The sequence below is a fragment of the Rhinolophus sinicus genome, linkage group LG01, assembly GCF_036562045.2.
Source record: "Rhinolophus sinicus isolate RSC01 linkage group LG01, ASM3656204v1, whole genome shotgun sequence".
Taxonomy (NCBI): Eukaryota; Metazoa; Chordata; class Mammalia; order Chiroptera; family Rhinolophidae; genus Rhinolophus; species Rhinolophus sinicus.
In genome coordinates this window covers 84,804,860-84,818,931 of record NC_133751.1, presented here as the reverse complement: position 1 = coordinate 84,818,931, position 14,072 = coordinate 84,804,860, and the positions used below count along the sequence as shown (strand labels likewise).

General features: G+C 33.8%; 1 protein-coding gene across 2 annotated transcripts in view; it reads left to right on the top strand.

Moving 5' to 3' along the window:
* The window catches only part of EPHA3 (EPH receptor A3), a 350,067-nt gene that overhangs the window by 273,786 nt on the left and 62,209 nt on the right, over positions 1-14,072 (top strand). Inside the window, exons 7-9 of one of the 2 annotated variants that reach the window (XM_074333229.1) lie at positions 1,826-1,985; positions 8,753-8,855; positions 9,554-9,621. In XM_074333229.1, the coding sequence (XP_074189330.1) occupies positions 1,826-1,985; positions 8,753-8,855; positions 9,554-9,621 (331 nt within the window). Of the gene's footprint in view, positions 1-1,822; positions 1,986-8,752; positions 8,856-9,553; positions 9,622-14,072 lie in introns of both variants that reach the window. The other variant, XM_019745445.2, reaches the window with a different exon arrangement.

The following is a 14,072-nucleotide window of genomic DNA, read 5'->3' as shown; positions in this document are numbered from 1 at the left end:
CTGTTGAGAACTATCCCTTAGTTCATTTTCTTGAGCCTCATTACTTAACCTTCACATTCACATGAATTTCATTCAATGCAGATAGGAACACTGAACTGATAACAAAACCCCTGTATTATTAAACTGATGAAGAAAAGCTTTCTTGACTTTGTCCAAGGAAATTTAGATGATGGGAATGGGTGGAAGTCTGCCTCACATCATAAAATTGAGGTTCAGTAATAAAATTATTAAACAATAGGTCCATGGTTATTTATCAGTAGAATTTAGGCTGTGATGTTTCATCACTAAGTAGCATTTATTTCTTCCTGGTTATAAATTATGGTGAGATTTGAAAGCAAGATGTATTCAAACCTTATCATCAGAGTTGAGGGGTTTTATAGCTACGAATGTGAACACAACATATTTGTGTATCGGTTGCAGTTTACAAAGAATTAAAAATAAATTGTGTGTTTATATAGAACTTTATATTTACACAACACTTCTGCATACATTATTTAACTTAAAGCTGTCTGATAATCCTGAGAAAGCAGGTAAACAGGCTCTTTTACAAATGAGAAAATTGAGTTAGTGACGTTATTTGAATTTCTCACACCCTCACGGCTAATAAATATTGGGTCTCTGTTTGGAAACCTGACAACCATGACTCCTCATTTAGTATGTATTCCCTGCATTCCCTATCTCTCTCTGCATGACAACAGATCATTAGAGACATGAGAATTATTGCAATGATCAATTGTGCAAAGAGCATAATATGTAAACATTTCTTTGCAATATTATGAATGTTTCACTAGATTTTGAGCTCTCTTCCTTGACTGTCTAGTTCACTGATGATGATAAATAGAACCAAATTCTGGGTATATGCTCAATACATTTTTTTATCAAATGAAATAATTTTTTCTGTAAAATAAATATATTTTTCTGTAAAAATAAATATATTAACTCAAAGGCTACCTAATACATAACCAGCATCTTTAACTGAAAAGTGTCCGTAACCTACAACCTTTTTTCTGCAATGTTCTATTTAGTTTTGGTTGAGGATATTATTCCATATAACCTATCCCAGGCCCCGCCAAGGAATGGTGGAAGGATATTCCATCATTGCTGAAAATCAGGCAACCCATAAAGTGCTCAGTATATATTAATATATGTTAGAGGAAAAACACAGTTCTGTGCAAAACCAATTTTTTTTAAACAAGGCTTGACACAAAAAGACTTTACTATTAATGTGTAGAGTGAATCTCTTAATGCACAGTGTGAATCTCCCAAAGGAGATCCTTTTGGGGAAATAGTTCTAGACTTTGATCTGGAGTCCTACTAAACCACTGTGACTTACATGCAATGCTGAGTTGATGCTGAGAAAGTTATTTATGTAGAGCTATATATAGAAGTTTGTCTTTTTAAAATATTTTACCATTGATAGAATGTTTTCTATCTGATAATCTGTAGAGTTTTCCTATTAGGTTGAATTCAAAAGGGTATTTTCCTCTTTGTAAATTTATTCTTTTAATTGGGTTGAAGCTTTTTTTCAGCCTTGGCTTTGAAGAGCACAGATTTTTGCTCAGATAGTCACTAATTGGTAAGGATGGAGAACTAACTTTTCCTGCTTTATGTGCAGGGCACAAATTATCATATCCAAATTAGGAAACTGTAAATATTTTTATCTTAAGAAATATTTTTAGAGAGTGAAATGATTATCATATCTCTTTTATCTGTTACACGCTCTGTGTTAAAATTTAAAATAATTGGTTATGAACGGTTCACCTTTTTACCACTTGATACATTGGGAAGATTTGATGTTAACATGATTTTTCTTACCTCAAAGCAGGAACAAGAGACAAGTTACACCATTCTGAGGGCAAGAGGCACAAATGTTACCATCAGTAGCCTCAAGCCTGACACTACATATGTATTCCAAATCCGAGCCCGAACCGCAGCTGGATATGGGAGCAACAGTCGCAAGTTTGAGTTCGAAACTAGTCCAGACTGTAAGTATTACTTCAGTGTAGTGTATGGGGAGGGGGGCTGTTGTAAAGGTGTCTGATGATTCACTCTCACTCTCTCCAAGTTTTAACTAAATGTAATAAATCGAAAGTACATTGCTTAGGACACTTAACAACTTGCATAACATCGGGTCTGGGTATTTGTGTTTGTATGGCTATGCATCTGTGTTTGTTTGTTTGTTTGTTTCTCTTATATAAATCAAACACATTCTAATGCCTGGAGTGATTCCAGTTTTCTGTTAGTCCTAAATTGTTTTCAGGAACATTATTTAGTATGGTAACACACTTCCAGTGCCTGTTAATACAGATATTCCAGGTCCATTGAATGAACGATCCAATAAATTACAATTAAAAAAAAAAAAAGATCTGGCTGATCTATGAGGACCCTAATTTTGTTTTAATCCTTAACCCAGTCAACCTTGTAGCACTTAGAGATGAAGGATTTCCTAAAACCTGATTTATCACTTCATTTACATTCACAAACCATTTCAATAGTCCCGTCTATTTGACCCCAAATTTGGCTAAAATTGGCAAACATTTTCCCCAAAGCATTTTCTTTCTTTTGAATGCATTTGCTTCATATTAGAAGAGATTTCTGATAAAATGTAATTTTCAAAAAGGTAATATCATGACTATAGTGCTCATATAAAATGACAAGTTAAGTATTTTATTTAAATTATAAATTAATGAGACTAATAAGAAATTAAAATTGGTTCAAAGGAAAATTTGAAGAACAGATACATATATACACACGTGTGTGTGTGTGTGACCAGAAATATTTAAATAAATTTGCTAATATGTCCCAAACTGGTTAATATTCTATAGAAAAATAAATGTAATGATTGGGGTCATCTTTTCTATAGCACATATCAATTATATCTCTAGTAAGTGTCATGTTAATTATCGTGGAAAATTCGTGTACATCACTATAACTTTTATTCAACTTAACTACACAACTGTAAAATAGTTTAGAAAGAATCAAAGATTAACACCCTTTAGATACAGATTATCCCAGAGGTATCTAACATAGCCCAGCCCTCCACTAAAAGGAAGCCCAGTAAACTCTTTGAACTCTCTAAATATGTCATTTTCCCCTGACACCTATATTTCCTATTTTCTAAATATTTTGTTCATGATATAAAAATATATTGTTATTGGTTTGGTAATACTTTTTATGCCCAAATTTCATACCTAATAGAAACATTCAGGATTAACAAAAAATTATAAAAATGGCTTAAGTTACTATGATAAAGTAAGTATGTTATGGCACACTTTTTGTCAGACAATTAGATATGCTGCTTACAATAACAAGCTATACATGCTGCAAGCTATTGAGATTATAGTGTTCTTCAAAATCATATACTCACAGAGGAAACTTGATAATCGTATACTCACAGAGGAAACCTTCCTCTAAGCCAGCTTAGAGGAAGCTGCCATCCTCTAATACACAAATCTATACTGTTAGCCCTCTTTGAATCCTCCTGTGATGGAATGAGCATGGGGAAACCACTCTAAGGACATTGGAAACAAAATGCTGTAAAATACCATGAAAGTCATGTGAACAATGTTTAAAACAAATTTAAAACTTTTGGTAACACAATAACAAAATATAACTGCAATTTAACATTAGTAATTCTAAATCTTTTTTTTTTTTAACTTTTAAGTGGTGCAAAGGAAGTTTCTTAGTTTGAAATGCTTGTAGATTGTCTTTTTCATACTTGTTTATTAGAATTAACAATAACAAAGCTATATTTGATTTACCAAGAATGACCCTAAGTCACAGTTATAGAAAAAGCAAATGTTTATTATATCCTGCGATATAATTTAGGCATATTGAGGTCAGGAAGGTCAGCTCCCCATTAGATAAACTTTTATTATGTTCATCTATATTTTGGAACATCAATCTAAACTTGCATGTTCTTAATTAGCATTAACCCTATCTGATAAGTAAATTTGTAACAATAGAAAGTTCCGAAATTCTAATGTGATTCCAGATTTATCACAGATATTGCTGTTATACATGAACTTCTAATAAGTTCGTGTTATACATGAACTTCTAATAAGGCTTCTGTGTCTGAAATCTAAAAAATATTCCATTTAAAAACTACAGAGTCTTAGGATTTTTGCCAAATATGTTTTATATTTGCAACACTCTGTACTATTGATTGAGAGAGAGCAGATGAAAAGAGGATACAAAGAAAAATACGAACTTTTTAACATCCCACTCTCTGTTTATAGTTGAGTCACACAGTTTTATTTTTTTAAATTAATTTACTCATATTGCTTCACCATAGAAATCTTCCAGACTTTAAATATAGATGAGAAAAAAAAAAAGTACTTATTGTCTTAAGGGGAAAAGGACAAAATCAATTCTCACTCCATTTTTAAAAATCAAAATGATGTACAGTTGACCCTTGAACAGCTTGAGGGTTAGGGGTGCCAACCACCTGTGCATTTGAAAATCCACATACAATTTAAGTTGGCCTTCTGCATAGGCACATTCCCAACTGTGAATCAAAAATACATATTCATAAAAACTCTAAGGATTTAAGACTCTTATTTGGTATATATTGATATTTAATAGATATTTAAAAAAAGACTTGGGTTTAGGGTTTTTAACACTTTGCTATTCTGGTTTTTATTTTTAAAAGGTATATGAAAAGTTCTCATTCATAACACACGTAAATATTTCTTAGTCAAGTATAGTGTTTTAAGCTGGAATTCAGGTAACATTTTCTGATCTTGGTTTATAGTAAAGATATGGATGCACAGTGAAGCGTATATATTTTTTAAGTGCTTTAAAAAGTCTTACTTTTTATGTATCAGTGTTTTACATTTATTATCATCCTCCTTTCACAAATGAGGAAACAGAGGCATAGTGAAGTTAAGTGAGCTTTCTAAAATCTCACAATTGGTAGGTGATGGGTCTGATTCTAGAACCCATATATTTATGTATCAGTATAATATAGCATTTGTATAAACATTACATTTGATCCTGTTCTGCAAGCTGTTCAGATACTATCATTTGTTTTAATAGATGGTCTAGGACACAGAATTTATATGTTTTTATTTCTGAGGATTCATGGCTAATAAGTGAGGTCAATGAGCCTACAATCCCCAGATTTTGGACTACGACTGATCCAGTGCTGCTACTTTACATATTAAGAAATAAAGATGTTAAACTAAAATACACAGAAAGCATAGAATGTAGGAGTCAAAGAGTTTTCCTAGAGTAAAGGCAAAATCCACCAAAGCCAGAAGTGCCAACAATATGGCCTGTTTGGGGAAGCAGACAGTCTAATTGTCTGGAAACCCTCAGTGAGCAGACACAATATCCTCAATAAGCTTTCTATGTTGATTGAATTTGTTATTATTTGTAAAATGCTTACAATATCCCCTGGTATAGTAGGTGGTTTATATGTGTGTATGTGGGTGTTTTGTGTTTAAATAATAGTACATAATTTGAACATCCAAAGGAATTTCAAGAGCAAAGATATGTGGGATAAAGCTGAGTTTTGGAATTGGAGGATTCTATTGAATATTACTCCCCAAGAAGATGAGCCTCAGGGACAATTCAGTTAGCACTCCTGAATGCGTCCCACCTCCTTGTTATAGTTTTTAATGAGCAGGTCTGTACCAACTTTAATATCATGGACCCTATTATAGGATATTAAGACAGCCTGACAAATATTGAATGTAGTCATTTATATAGAGAATTATGTATACTAAAATTAGACATTCATTTATAATTTTGTAGAATATAAGTACTTCTGCCAGTTTTCTATCAGGGAAATGAAATAATAAAAATATATAGCATTTATTAAACATTATATGTGTGGCACTGTTCTAAGTGTTTTATTTTATTAACTCATTTAATCCTCACAATATCGCATTATGTCACACAGAGAGTAAGTACAAATCCAGGCACGTTGGTTCAGGAGAATGAACTATCCAGTCTGTTTTAAGGAGAGAAAGCTAAAGGATGGATTAGATAGGGAAGTGACTTGAAACGGGTTGTGGTTTGCTTGTGGGAAAACATATTTAAATTGAATTTCTATGACATGTAACAGATATCAATTTTTTAACAGTATGCCACGTAGAATTATTAAACAACTCTATAACATTTAATCCATATTAGTCATTCAAATGTTTGCTCATTTCAGTAACAAAAATGATCTGATCTGAGTATGTGCTATATATAGTCTCTGGGATTCGTAAATATTTTGTGCTAGAGGAAATTGTAGAGAAGTCCTAGTTTAATCCTGTCTGTGACAGAAAAGGAAATAGAGACTTTTTTCTTTAATCATGTTTCCCCTCCCAGTTTCACGGACCTTTATTTTATATACTGGCTAAAATTTACCGGAGAATGTAAACCGTGATGCTCTTTATAAGTTATCACAGTATATAACATGAAAGGTAACAGATAGTTATTATTATATGTTTATGAAACATTATCAAATCGCTAGTTAAGTGATTTTACAAACTATTCACAGATCTGTAGCCAATGGGTATAGAGGTAACAGTTCAGGTCTTCTAGGTAGCAGATATTAAGATGGATTGACAAGAGCTTTATAGGGGAAAATACAGATAAAGGATAAAAAGGGGAGGAGCAGAAAGAGGCCAATGGCACCTCAGACTGAGATGTAGGACAGCATCTCTGAGGAGGCTGAGGGAAAGAAGAGGGTTGAGGAGGACAAGCCTCAGACAACAATGAAATTCTGACGGCCTTGCCATTCTGATGAGGAGCTCCAGCGTGAAACCTGCCCCTAGATGAGTCCAGCATTGGGCAGACATGGGCTGGCTCCAGTCCCCTGCCATGTTTAATCACTGAGGAGAGCATGGCCTGAGCATGAGGTTGCGGTGGATTTTAAAGGTGCAGCAGCTGGAGGCTGTCTGCCCACTGCAGACTTGGCAGCAGAGAGATCCGAGAAGGCAGTCCCATGACTGCCACAGTGGTATAAACAATAGTTTGCTGGTAGTAAAGAATAAAGTGCGGCAACAGTTTATATTACGAGTGTGCATGCCATCCTGCATAGTCTGAGCTCTTTTTTCAGATGCTTGGAAAATGTCTAACAGCCTCTCTGCCATGTTTCTTTATTTGCATCATTTAACTAGTCCCAAAACTATTTTAGAGAAAAGCTTCCAAATGTAGAATTTGATCAGGTTGAAGCTGTGCTGTTGGCTTCTGCAGAGGTGAGAGTATTCAAATAATCAAATTCACTCTTCTAAACTCTCCTTTTGATACATCACTGGTTCTTTTGTTTAATCAGCACTTACCACAAAAGAAATATATGTTAAAGTATGAGCAAATGAAATAATTGTTCCAGGAACTGCGTGCATTTTATAAATTGTAGCGATTAGATATTTATGGAGTTTGTTAAGCAGTTGAAGCTGGAGATTTAGACATGGGACAGAGCTGAAGGCATTTTACATGTTCTGCTACAGAATTTGCATTTTATCCTGAAAGTGATGGAGAACCCTGCAAACATTTTAGGCCACGAGAATGACACAATCACATTCATGGTTTAGAAAGAGTACTCTGGTGGCCAGTAAAAGGAAAGGCATGCAAATAGAGACTAGTTAGGAATTACTAATTGTAATCCAAAAGAGAAATGAAGAAGACATAAACTAAGATGTTTTAAAGGGCTTAGTGATTAATCAGATCTAGAATGATCAGGAGAGCAAGAGCTCAAGGTGACTTCACATTTTTGACCTACTGCCTTGCTGCCAAACGTTTTGGTCTGGCATCAGCTGCATTAGCACCACTGAGAAGTCATCAGAAATGAATAATCTTAGTCCCCACGCCAGACCCACTGAATCAGAAACTGCGTTTTCCAAAAGATACCCAATATGAACATTAACATTAGAGAAGCACTGGTCTAGGTCAAGGTCAGTAAATTGTTCCTGTAAAGGGCAAGATAATAAATATTTTAGGCTTTGTGTTTATACAGTCTCTGTTGTTCCTACTCTATTTGGCTATTTATTTATAGCATAAAAGCTGCCATAGACAATACACGAATGAATGCGGTCCAATGCAATCTTATTTATGGACACTACAAATTAAATTTCATATAATTTTCACATCACAAAATCTTCCTATTTTGATTTTTTACAACCATTAAGAACTGTCAAACCATTCTAAGCTCCTGAGCTATACAAAAACTGATGGCAGGCCAGATTTGGCTTCAGGGCCATTTTGCCAACACCTTCCGAGTGAACAAGTAATGGGCCTTTCGCAAAGCCAGGGAGTACAGGGAGAGGGACGATTCATTGATGGTACATGTTGAAGTCCATAGGACAGGTGGTCTGCCACCTTTTAAATAAATGTAGATCTTGCAGACTAAACCAGCTTAATTAGAAAGCTTTTATCCTTTCATTTGGGGAACTCTTACCTGTTCTCTATGTTCCTCCTCTAACTTCTGGTTTATCTATTGAGCTTCTTAGGAGTTAGGACAAAGAAAACCAGTCCAGTGTGTTTCACACAGTAGGCACTCAAATAGCATTCGATGGATGCCACTGAAACAGAATATTTAATCTTATTAATTAAAAGTTCCACACAAAATAATAAGAAATGTCTATTTTTGTTTAAAACTCAATGAAGAATTATTTTTACATTGTATCAGACAGTAAGCTGTATTTCAGATAGAAACAGAATAAATGAATACATATGACTTAGTTTGTCATATTTTCCATGTAGATGTTAGTTAACTACTAGTCTTTTTAATTTTTTCTTTTTCTTTTCAACCTCACAGCTTTCTCTATCTCTGGTGAAAATAGTCAAGTGGTAATGATTGCCATTTCAGCGGCAGTAGCAATTATTCTCCTCACAGTGGTCACCTACGTTTTGATTGGGAGGTGAGTTCACAGTCTGTTTTATGACTTACTTTCATTATTGCTTTGCTAGGTCCCCTCCTCCTCCAATTGCTGCTAAAATCTAAAGAGTGTGGTTAATAATGTATTTTAACAAATAAGAAAGTCTCCATTGGTATTCTAGACCTTTCTACCCCTTCTTTTGTTTCTTCATCTTTAGCTTTGATTTTCTTTTTTCCATTAAATTCCCGCCCCACTCTCCAATACACACCACTTTTCTTCTCTCTTTTGACCTCACTCCTAGTTTTTACTTTCTTTTTCCAATTATCCCTTCACTCTTCAAATACACCTCAGGTTTCCCTGACGCTTTCTCACCCGGAACACTGGTAACACTGCACAACCCTAATCACTAACAATGGAGACTTTACCCTTCATTCATTCTAACAGCAGTTGTTAAAAAAATACTATAAACACTTTCTAAGGCCATTAAAAAAACTCAACTGAAGGGGTCTGCACAGTGGGGAAGTAACCCTACATATCTCCTCATTAGGCAGCTTTCCAGTGTCCCCAGAGAAGGAGGCTTTCTATAGAGGATTTAGAAAATATGAAGTCATTAAACTTTCACTAAAGCATTTAATTGTTTGAGGAAAATGCTTTATTTTTGTGCTTTGCACATTCTGAGCATAGATAATTGTTTTAAGTATATATTTTTTCTGTGTTCTCTTCCCTTTATTTATCTCTAGGTTCTGTGGCTATAAAAAGTCAAAACATGGTACAGATGAAAAAAGACTTCATTTTGGGAATGGACATTGTAAGTTTCGAAACTGTTTTGGTTTTACCATTTTAGTTTTAGCCGTTGTTGATTTATAATTGGATAACTTCATCCTGACATAGAGAATTCAAAAGTAGTTTTATGGAAAAACTGAGCAAATTAAATTTATTTTAAACAAAGAAGGAGATTCATGGCTCTGCATTAAGTGATTTTTTTCACGGCCACATTTCAGTATATGTTAGCTAAAATGAAGGGTAACCTGTGGTTTATATTCAAATAATGCACATGATGGGGAGTAAGTATTATAGTCAGCTCTGCATAACTAAAAGGAAAAGTATATCTTCAATTTCCTTATTACTGTCCTTTGCTAAAGTCTAAATAGGAGCCTTTCCCCTTTTCTAACTGCCAAGTAATGGTAAACAACCTCTGTTTATGTAAAATGCCTTGCTCCATTTTTGTCAGCCAACCAGGAGAACTCCTTTAGAATAAACTGTTTATTTTGTAGTTACATGATATCCAATTGGTAGGAAAGCCAGCACTTCCCCCCATATTTAATATCAACCAATTTAGTTTTTTAAAAAATATTTTCTAAAAGAAATACTCTTTTAGGAAACAAAATATTTATATTTAATAAAAAGACTCATTTTTTTTTTCTTCTTCTGGTAAAATGAATCATCCCAGACAAGTGTTTTGCTTTTCCAGACTATGGTTCAGTTTAATGTGGCAATTACGAATCAGTGGACTTAAAGGGAATAGCATGTTCTGATGGAAATTAGTATGGAGACAATACTCAAGTTTATATGCTCTCAAATAATCTCAATATAACTAGTATAGTTTTCTAAGCATTACTTTCTTTGGCATTCACTATTGCCTTCTAAAATTATTTTCAACTCAACGTGATACTTTGTATCAATCATTGGCTTTGCATTTAAAAATTATAGCTTTAGTTGTGACTCAAGCAAAAACTTGATGACCTGCTGCTGACATGCAGGAGGCAGACAGTAGCTTGAAGAAAACAAAACAAAAAAAAAGAGTTTTCCAAAATGCAAGTTGATATGGGATGGACACAATGCAAGAGTTTACGTTGCACATTGTTTGTTTTAGTCATCTTATTGCTGTCATTATAAAATAATTCACCGAAAAAAAAACAAAGTACTACTTTTCTAATATCAACATTTCATCATTTCAGATTAGTTAGGTTAGTCATAAAAGAGTACATGAACAAATTAAAGGATTCTTGTCTAGCTTTTTTTTTTTTCATAGTTCCACAAAACACCGAAAATTGCCATGCATAAATTAGTCAGACCAGTTACATTCCTTTGGATTAAGTTGCTCTTAATTTGAGTTGGACAGTCAATGTAAATATTGTCTTTAGAGCAAGACCATACTGATTTGGTTCTTTATATGGGAATTATAAATCTCATGAAGTTGGAGCATTAATAAATGTCTGTGTGCCAATTGTATACAGGTTTCTCTATCACTCCGAACTGTTTTAGCTATCGGTTTTTATGATAAAGTTTGTTGAAACTTTAATTTTTTTCAAATGCACAATATCCTTATGATAGACAAACAAAAAGACATGCACTTTATCCTAGCTGCAAGGGCATAAAGTAACTTGTATGCATGTCGTAAACTTTCTGCACCTTAATACTACAGCTGGTTTATTTTAGACCATTTATTTGGTATTACTTTAAAAAGCTCTAGCTATGAACTATTCCCTCCAGCCTTGTTACAAATCCCATAATATCGCTTCAAAAGGAAAGAAATGTGTTTCACCTCCTAAGATCCTGTCCCATTGCCCTCTCTGGCTGGGCCTTTTTACTTTTTTGCTATCCTTAGGGCAACTCATGCTGGTAAAATGGAAATGTAAATTATTGTGTTTGCACAGAACGAGCTGTAAAGTAGTGCAGCTTAACACGTGTGCATGTGTTTATTATCTGGTTTTCTTGACACAGCCCAGTTACTCTGTATGTTGCCCTTAATTATTGGTGTGAGGGGATTATGTGCCTTGCATCCTGAATCACCCGATTCCTGGAATCTCTGGGGTCTGCTGTTAAAAATCAGCAGCCAAAGCTCCCACAGGGAACAGGCCATTTTACTTGTGTGTGTGTGTGTGTGTGTGTGTGTGTGTGTGTGTGTGTGTGTGTGTATGTGTTTATACTTGTATTGTTTCCCCAAATGTCATGTGGATAGAAAAGCGATTTACTTGATTTTAATTAATCACAATGAATTTGATTGATTTTATTTGGGAATGATTATTTAATTTTCAGGTTATTTAGTAATACATCTCTAGGGCTGGCAGGTACTGAAGGGTAACTCTAAAACACAATTTCAAGGCTTTCTAAAGCCAGTGCTTATTTAAAATACTTGAGACATTGTGTCTGGTAACTCATTTTATAATCCTTTTGTAAATTTTGATGTCAGTAAATCTCTCACAAATTGATTTCCTTAAGTTTAGCAAAGTGAGATATTTGTATTGTTTAACTGGAAAATAATTCATTTTTACCCTGTTTTTTAAGGTTGTTTTTTTTTCCCCCTTGAAAAGGAATGCTAGATTTTCTTCTTATATTACCATTTCCTTACCTTACTATAACTAATGACAGAGCAAAACTGGTTGAACACAAATCATAACCTCCATTTGCTGAGAGTTATCATTGAAATGTAACCAAATTGACTAAACAAAAAGATTCTGACAAGGCTTTATTTCCTAACATCTTTTAGTATGTCTATGGCTACTTTTACTGTTTTCCTTACTCCAAAGCTTTTCCTTGTATAATAGTTTGAATGTATGATATGTTTCCTTCATCTTTTTACTTGTTTTAAGGGTAAAGCGTTTTAGTATTGGAAATGCTAGAAATAGTTTTAGTGTAATAATAAATTATAGTAGACCCCTGGACTAAAGAGAGACCCTGTTGTCTGTTTTTATAGGGCACAATACTATTTGTAATAACAGCAGATGCATGCAAACTCATCTGTGAGCTCAAAAGAAATGGCCATTTCTGAGCCCAAATTCTGTCTCTAGGAAACCTCGATGATATTAATAATTGTGAATACATATTCTTACATAAAAATACTAATAATGACATTTTGGGGCACTCGCACTAGGCACCTGAATAGCAAGCTTTCAAGAGCTTTTGTTTCTATGATGTCTAGCTAATTCATTTTGCTGAGCTATTCAAAATAGAAAAAACTTCAAAAGTAGAGTTTTCACTTCAAAAGCTATTCCACACATAGTTTGCCCCAAGCAAGGGCAAAAGATTTGCTGTTTCCTCGTTTCTGTGGATATTGACTCCCTAACTGCTGGTGTCTTCTCAAATTATTTGCACCTTGCCTCAAGATAAAGAGTAGTTACTCTTTTGCCTGGGCAGTATCAACACCAGGCAGAAGTAGTAGAGTCAGCCTTTCTTTTGTGTTTTCTATTCACTCCCTCGTTCTCCCATCTCTATTCTGCTGTCTCAAAATCATCTTAAGAAATAGTGGAAATGTAATGGCTGTGTGCGATGTCAGAGGGGTAGTAGATGGGGGAGGGGGTTATCACTGTGTGAGGGATATAAATGATAGATGTCTATTATATTGTTTTGTACACCTGAAACTAATAAAAGAATAAAAATGAAAAAAAAAATAAAGAAATAAAAATTTAAAAAATTAAAAAAATAATAAAGAAATATATAAGAAATTTTTTTTTTTTTTTAAAAAGAAAGAAATAGCTAAGGAAAATAGTTTTTTACCTCCCATCTCTCCAGGCCACCATTTTATTTTTTTTTTTTTTTTTATTCGATTTATTGTTATGTCTATTGACTCAAAACCTCTATGGAAGCTTTGCAGGAACGTAAGTTATAATGTGGTATAATTATGGCATTCACAAAGTGCGTGTAGGTCCACACACTAATCATTTTGTAGCCCAAACTCTGAAATCCTGGATTCATTGGCCTAATGTCCATTGTACCGAAGTTTCTCAGAACAATTGCTATCATCACAGTATCTACATCTGTTTCATGCAAACTACAACACTCATTCAAAGAAATCTGGTCATCACAGATTGTTCAGCTGTGATTTTGCCAAAAAGATTCTTTCATGATAAATGGATCTTGGAAAAAAAGAATGTCTTATTTTTTATTTGTTATTTTAGGATTAAAAAATCTTTCAATATTCTAGTGTGATAAATGAAAGAATATATCACCATTAAGCATCCACCTCCCCTGCTGAAACAATGTTACCAATACTTTCTACAAATGTTACCAAATTAGAAGGAAAATCAATAATATTAGTACATGCACTGTGGGAGATAAATTTCATTTCCTTTAATGTTAGAGCATGTTTATGTACTTTAATAGATCTTAGGCTCACTTTTTAAAAATTTAATTTTCTTTCAAAGAAAGTTAGTTTGTTGAACATTCCAAATTGTTTCTAATATGAGCTATTTTCCCAAGTGATAGAAAACTCATTAATATTAAATCAAATCCAAAATGATTCTCTAGTAACTTTTGTCT